Source organism: Acanthisitta chloris, unplaced genomic scaffold, assembly GCF_000695815.1.
Source record: "Acanthisitta chloris isolate BGI_N310 unplaced genomic scaffold, ASM69581v1 scaffold41398, whole genome shotgun sequence".
NCBI lineage: Eukaryota > Metazoa > Chordata > Aves > Passeriformes > Acanthisittidae > Acanthisitta > Acanthisitta chloris.
This window is the reverse complement of record NW_008689393.1, coordinates 1-7,480: the sequence shown is the minus strand read 5'-3', so window position 1 is coordinate 7,480 and position 7,480 is coordinate 1. Positions and strand designations below refer to the sequence as shown.

The 7,480-nt window shown below is 50.4% G+C and overlaps 1 protein-coding gene across 1 annotated transcript in view; it reads right to left on the bottom strand.

The window, feature by feature from the left end:
* Positions 1 to 7,331, bottom strand: part of MCM5 (minichromosome maintenance complex component 5) — a gene marked incomplete at its 3' end in the record, with an annotated part of 7,894 nt that extends 563 nt beyond the window's left edge. Inside the window, exons 1-12 of the mRNA XM_009081379.1 lie at positions 7,165 to 7,331; positions 6,043 to 6,169; positions 5,804 to 5,932; positions 5,184 to 5,356; positions 3,819 to 3,974; positions 3,555 to 3,721; positions 2,774 to 2,945; positions 2,485 to 2,596; positions 1,581 to 1,724; positions 1,209 to 1,274; positions 128 to 304; positions 1 to 24 (exon numbers count right to left, since the gene is read on the bottom strand). The exon at positions 1 to 24 is cut by the window's left edge and continues 83 nt beyond it. Coding sequence (XP_009079627.1) covers positions 1 to 24; positions 128 to 304; positions 1,209 to 1,274; positions 1,581 to 1,724; positions 2,485 to 2,596; positions 2,774 to 2,945; positions 3,555 to 3,721; positions 3,819 to 3,974; positions 5,184 to 5,356; positions 5,804 to 5,932; positions 6,043 to 6,169; positions 7,165 to 7,331 — 1,614 coding nt within the window. The remainder of the gene's footprint in view (positions 25 to 127; positions 305 to 1,208; positions 1,275 to 1,580; positions 1,725 to 2,484; positions 2,597 to 2,773; positions 2,946 to 3,554; positions 3,722 to 3,818; positions 3,975 to 5,183; positions 5,357 to 5,803; positions 5,933 to 6,042; positions 6,170 to 7,164) is intronic.
* Positions 7,332 to 7,480: the final 149 nt, after the last annotated feature.

Genomic DNA, 7,480 nt, shown 5'->3' with positions numbered 1-7,480 from the left:
GGACATCACATGCTTGGCCAGGGTCTAGGAAAGCAGAAGTCAGACAGGCAGCAGGAACCCTCCCACCTTCTCCTCCCCAAAAATGGGGCACCACAAGTCCCAGCTGCATACACATGCCTCAACCCACCATGTCTCGCTCCTCATTGTGCTCATCCTTAACGATGAAGATCATGTCAAATCGAGACAGGATGGTGGGCATAAAATCAATGTTCTCTTCGCCCTTAGTCTCATCCCAGCGCCCAAAGACAGAGTTGGCAGCTGCCAGCACTGAGCAGCGAGAGTTGAGTGTGGTTGTGATTCCTGCCTGTAGGGGGAAGGTGAAACAGATGGTATCAAGACTACTTCCTCATCACAGCAGGGCTAGAAGACCATTAACTCCCAGTAAAAGGTCCAAAGCAGTTTGCAAGGACTCATCCTCAATCACTTGCATTTAAACAAACCCCCTTAAGTAGCACCCAATTGCTCTGTAATGGTTCCATGTTCGAGAGCGGTCAGCACAGGAGCTATGTGGACCCACATGTCCTTCTGGAGGAGAACTGGCTTCAGCTGAGACTTAAGTACTGAATAACTTAATTTAAAACCTCATGTCAAAGGCAAAGACACACAAGACCCCACTCCAATTTTGTGATCTCAGCCAGAAACAAGGCAGCCAGGGCCGAGTCCTCCTGGGCAGCTCTGGCACAAAACAAAGGTTTGCAGGTAGCAGTGTGACAGCAAACAGCAAGAAAATGCCATAGTGGGTGCTCTTTCCAGGGTCTAAACATCTAAGTGGTGAGCCAAAGCAACCAGAAGGGAGCAGAGGTGCTACAGAAGAAGGCTGAACAGTGGAAATGAAGAGAAACTCTAATTTGAGAGTGGACCTGGCATCAGGATGTCAAGCAGTTTCTGTAGATCTTCTGAGGGGTGAAGAGCAGTGGGAAGGAAGAAAAAGAAGTGACATCAGGCAGTGACAGAGGGACATCAGCAGTCCTAATAAATCTAGAGGAGCAGAGGACAGGTAGAGCAAAGGGAGCTTGTTTCAGTCCTGCAAAAGTTCAGGCTGCCCAGGAGAAGACAACCCAATGCCTACAGCCAGGGCTGGTTTCAGATGAGAGAAATCACCGAACATCAAAAACACTGCCCGGACTCTAAAATGGGCAAAAGATGCACACCACTGGTTGCTGTGCTCTCAGGCTCCCACCCTGGGGTAACATACACTCCCAGCTCACCTTTGCAATGGAAATGGTCTGCTGTTCCATCGCCTCGTGGATGGCCACACGGTCATCCTCTCGCATCTGCTCATCCAAGGTGGGAGAAATCAGGCAAGGAGGAAAAAAAGTCACCACCAGTCACCTCTGCCAGACCACAGCTACACACCCACTGATGTGACCCCCGAGGTAAAGCTCTGTGAGACCCTCTGCCCAAGAGTGCAGGGTGTAACCGCGTTCTCCTGCGGCCCCATTCCCCCTGACTTTCCCTGAAAGCAAGGGAGGCACTCTCAGGGGAGTTGCCCTTTCTCCTGCAGCTCTAGGCTCTCCTGGGAGTAGCTGGCATCCCAAGGGCTCTCTCTCCCACTCCCACGGAGGCAGCCCCACAGGTACCTTGTCAAACTCATCGATGCACACCACTCCCCCATCTGCCAACACCATGGCTCCTCCCTCCATGAAGAAACTCCTGGAGGAAGGGTCGCGGATCACTGAGGCCGTCAAGCCAGCAGCACTACTGCCTTTTCCTGAGGTGTAAACCTGGTGGTATGGAGAACAAGGAAAGGGACAGCACATCAGTTGCTGCAGCACCCAGGAGCCCAGTGCTCCAGCTGAAAGATAAAGCAGCCCTGGCACCACAAAATGCAGAGCTGCTGGAGGAAATACAAGAACCTCCAGGAAAAGCCCTCAGCACATGTGAAAAGCAGATGTGCTGGGTAAAGAGCAAGACTATAGCCTCATCCCAAGCCTTGGACTAAAGCAGCTGTGACATGCTGCAGGGTGTGAGGACACATAAATAGAGGAATTAAGTAGAGAACAGGGAGTGATTCATTGTTTGGTGGGCGGCTGCATTAGTTTTGTTTTCCCCCAGAGGGAACAATGCAGTCAGAGCCTGAGTTTAATAGAGATTGCAAAAAACCACAGCTGAAAATATCATTTCATGCCTGGGCTCAGGCTGGAGGTCTGTGCCCGAGATGCAGGCATTTCAATTTGTCCTGACCAGCCAGTCCCCCCACCTGTCAAGTCTCAACAATAAACAGAACCAGTCACATCCTTGGACATCTCCAAACAGCCTGGCTCTTAGCATGATGAAAGGCAATACCTGCTTCCCCTTCCCTCCCTCATCCCCTGTCCCTTTCAGGCTAGCACCAGAAGTGTCAGCTCACACCTCTATCAGCAAGTCTACCTGTGGATGCACAGGCAGGTGTCTGCTGTGACCAAAGTCTGGTCTTTGGTGCTACACAAGGAACAGAAGGAAGAGAAGAGGCACACTACAAAGTGGGTACTTCAAACCACCTACCCCAATGGGTGAACACTTCTCAACAAACTTCAGCAGTTGGGATTTTGCTGTGCCAGGGTCACCCAGCATCAGCAAGTTGATGTCTCCTCTGCGGGTCAACCCATCTGGGAGCCTGGAGCAACAGGGCGGGAAGAGAGGGAGGAGAGATAGTAAGTTTTGTTTCCATAACCAAACATTGCTGACAAGTGGAAGGTGGCTGACAGCACCACCAGAAGACTGTACAAGGGCTTTGTGCCATCAGTGACACCCCTCCCAGTACTCTCTCTCCACCAGGCTAACTTTTCCCCACCTCTTGCGAGAGCCTCCAAACAAGAGACAGGCAATGGCCTTCTTGATGTCAGTGCTGCCATAGATGGATGGTGCAATGCTCTTGGCAATGGTCTCGTATATGTTGGGCATGGCAGCAAGGCGACGAAGTTCCTCCTCCTCTTGAGGGGTCACTGAGCCAGCAAAGCTATGTCCTACACAGGGATGAGGAGAATGATGCAACAGTGAACAAATGACACCACTCCCCTGACACCCCTGACCACCAAAATCCTTTCTTGAAGATCATGCCAAGTGTCACCATGTGAGAAGTGAGGATAGGGCAGGCATCTGCTAACCCAACAAGGCAGACTGTGACCTTAGAGGCTGCTGAGGAAAAGCAAGGATCTGGGGGAAAGCAGCTCAGCAAGGAACCAGAAGGAGAATTACAGTCAGGACCATGTTTTAAACACATAGCTCGATTTTAACCATTGACTTCAGCCTGGATCCTTGGGGATGGCTTAGCAGATTCCCACTAAGATCAATAAGATAAAAGCACTTAAATACCCTGGAGGACTCAGGCTGAAGCCTCCTCATTTAAAACCACTGACAAGAAGATCTACAGGACATGACTATAGAGCATCCAGAGCAAGTCAGACCCCTGGAATGGCTTGATCCTTCTGCTATGCAAGCAGCAGAGAAGCACCTAGGCTGTGATTTCATACAGTCCTTTCAGAAGGACCACCTTGTCCAGGAAAGGGGGGGGAAGTGTCTCTCAACACCAGGCTACCAACACAGACCAAATGCACACCAAAAGCAGCCCTCACCTGAGCCCTCCACGTCCACCTGGATGCCCACCACGCGGATGTAAGCGCTTCGAATGCCCACCCCCACGTTGTCACGCCTTTTGTTCTTGGTCTGGGCAGATTTCTTAATGGAGTAGATGCCCATGATAGTGACTCTGTTCCCTGGGACAACTTTGTCACACAAGTACCTAAGAGAAGAAAGGGAAAAGCAGAGGATGGTAGTAGGGGAAAGGACTGCCACCAGCAACATCCAGCAGGGACAGGGTGCAGAGACCATGCTGGTACCTGTCACAGTAGAGCTGCAGATGCCGGGGCATCTCCCCATGTGGCACAGCATCTGGGGACTCCTGGAGTTTCAGGACCTGGAAGTCCACACACTTGCACTTATCTGGCATGATGAAATAGGGGTCCAGAGGGCACCTTGGGCGGCCAGCTTGTTCTCTGTGAGGAGAGATCAACCAGTGAAGGCTGTTAGTACACAAGAGCCACCTGTTGAAGCTCACCTGTGGAGGGGACAGCAGTGACACAGCCCAGAGCAGCTGCCCCTCCAAGCAGTGCCACACCAGCAGGTAAGGGCAGACACACAGGGCCAAACCAAAAGTTCACCAAACCCTCTGTCTTGTTTGCAAAAGCTGCCTAAACTGTCCATGGGAACAAGCCAACGGCAGGGTGGTACTTGTCTGAGCACTCTCCCTGCCTCCCCCTGCTAGCCTGAAGCAGAGGAAGGTAATTCATTAATTACACAGAAGGTGTAGACTCAGTGACATGGCAGAGTGTTTTTCTTCACAACCTCATGCATGAAGCAAATGTTAAGTGGTTTCTGGTGAGAAAGCAATTAGCAATGTGACAAGGCTGACATCCACCTCCAAGTCCCTTGAGACATATCTGCCTTGCTAGACTACAAGCTCTCCAAGACAAAGAGCACCTCCACATCCTGCTGCTATCTTAGAATGGCACTATCAATGCCTGACTCCACACAGGGCTTTCCAGGAGGGTAACATGACAGCACAGGGCAGATGAATTCATGCAGTCAAGGATTGGGAGCGAGGTGATATACAGACCATACACAAAGACAATCCCTAGACCAAAACACCTTTCAAGCTGCATAAGAGTTAAGGTCCAGAAAATAAATACTGGCAGGTATGAGCTCAAAGACACAACCACCAGGATCAGTTGGCTCAAGAGCTACAGCACAGTGGCAGCCTAATGCTCATGATTCTAATGGGCACCAAGAGCTGTAAAGTAGGATAAAAAGGCCCCTCAGGAAGGAGAATGTGGAAGGAAGAAATTTGTTTGCAAAAGCTATTAACTTAATAAGAAGTTAGGACAGCAACTTAACACAGCATTATGGGAGAGATGGAGGCATGACTGAGCCTTTGGGTACAACAGGCAAAACACTCTACAGATAAAAAGAATTCCCTGGACAGAGTCACTCAACACTGCATGGCAGCATCACAATCAGCATGACCACAGAGAGGCAGAGCTAGAACTTGCCAGCCACAACTGCATGCAGGCACAGGGGGCAGCATGAAGAGCGGAGGCAGAGAGAAGTGCAGATGTTTCTGCCTGGTGCAATGCAGAGCTGACTCTGCAGCACATGGGACATTGCAGGAGCAGGAGGAGGGGATGCATCCCCTTGTCAATCCTTACGTGTTGCATTTCCTGGGGAGAGCATAACCCTCCAGGCCTGGGCGCACTGCAATGTTGCTGATGGTGTTGCGGCAGCTACGGCACTGGATGGTGATTCTGGTGGCTTTGGCTCTCACAGGGGTTGCTGCAATTACGATCCCAGGGATCTTCACAAGGTGGGACATCTGGTCAGACTGAAAGGGAAAAGGTGAGGGGAAGGTGATAAAGCCTCAATGGAGAACAGGTGGGAAACTTAAGAAGTTAAAGAAACACAGTTCTTTCTTAGCTACACTTTCCATATTCATGGGGCTAAGGAACCACAACTAAAAAGCCTGCATGATGTCACTTCTTCACTCTTCAGCAGTAATGTGGCATGACTTAAGCCATGCTAATTTCAGTGCGTAAGAGCAAAGGACAAAACACTCTGTGCAGAACATCACTAGTAGCAATAATGTCCCTGCAGCAGGAACCAGCAAAACCAATCATTTACAGTCAGATTTAAGTTGCAGAATATTACTGCTTGCAAATTAGTGTGCAACCCCTGCCCTGAACTATGGGATCAAGTCCTAAAAGCTTCCCTTCCCTCACACCCACAAGGATGCAAGCCCTGCCTGCTCTGCATGGCAGGTGATTCCCCTCACCTTCAGGCTGCGGATGCTGGCTGCATTGGCATCTGATCTCAGCATCACCTGGATGTCCTGGGGAGTCTCCTCCCCTGAAGGACGAGGACGAGTGACCTCATCTGCAACTTCTTTTGCTGCTTCTTCCAGCTAGAAAGGGAACAACTAGGCTATTAATGGGTACATTACAGCATAATGTCAGGGCTGCTCTCACAATGTGAGTGTCAGTACACCAGGCTGCCGACCTCCTCCATCCTTACCAGCTGCAGGTGCTCTGCTGGTTGCTTGTAGAGATAGTCAGCCAGATCTTCATCAAAGCTGGCTAAGTCTTCCATCTCCACCTGCACCCAGTACTGACCCAGGTTATAGTGTCGTTTGAGCTCATCCCTGGAATCACAGAATCAGTTAGGTAGGAAGGGACCACAATGGATCATGTGGTCCAAACTCCCTGCTCAAGCAAGGCGACCCTAGAGCACATGACTCAGGACTGTGTCCAGACAGTTCTTGAATATCTCCAGTGAGGGAGGAGGCAGGAAGTAGTGAAGATTTCAGGGTAGAAAGCACTAGTCACCCATAGTGATCTTATAACAAGCAGGGACCAGAGAAGGCAGGTTGCACAAGGAACCTTTGATTTGGAAAGCAAATACAGAAAATCAGGACAGTGCCAAGAGAAGTGCAGGAAGACCTAGGCAAATCTTTCACCCAAATCCATTTAGAAATGTGGTATCAGACCAGGGATGCCAGTGCTTGCAGTGACAATGTAAACTATTTACTAGAGTTACATGACGAGATACACACTTAGAACACTTCTATATAGGATAATAACCATTACACATAAGATGTGATCTAAAACAAAGAAAGTAATAGCAGAGCAGGGTCCATGAAACTCAGAGGTGAAGAGTGAAAGATTGTTCTATCCCTTGCTTATGATACATCCCCATGTTCTCTCACAGTTGTGTCTCTAAACTGCATAGGCAAAGGGATGGCCAAGAGAACTTCATAGATTTGAAAGGCATATGCAGACAGTGCTGCACTGATTTTAATGGGCACAGATAAAATTCCAGACCAGGAAGCACAAACCTTGGGTTTCAGAACTAAGTGCAAGCCTGACAGTGTGGATCCCTCTATTGCTACCTCTGCCACTGGCTGGCTGCCTTAAAAATATGTGAGAACTCCAGCCCTCCGCTTTCCTATCAGGTTAAATGCAAACAACATCTCTTATACCAACAAAGAGCACTTTAAGACCTACGAGAAGAGACAAACTGTCATGTGCTATCGAGTATCTGGGGATAACCTCTCCCTCCTGCAGTGAGTAAGAACAAAGTGGACACGCAAAGAAGGGTGTGGAAGGCTCAGAAGGAGGAAAGGGGCTACAACAGCACCTGTATTTGAAAGTGAAGCCTGTCCGATCCGTGCCTACTCGGTACTGCCGCAGGAACTCCTTGAACCGCTTTTGCAGCTGCGACTTCCGAACCTGCCCCTCGTCCACGGACGCATCGCCCCCAAAACTGTCACTGTAGTAAATGCCGGGGTCGTCGAAGCCGGACATCGCGACTGCTGCTCCGCTGCGGGGGGCGACAGCGCTCGGTCAGTCCCAACCGCCTCCCTCCCCCCGGCACCAAAAGCCCCGCGGGATCCCCTCTCGCCAGGCTGCACCCGCACCCTCGCTGACCGCTCCACGCCGCCCTCCCGCGCAGT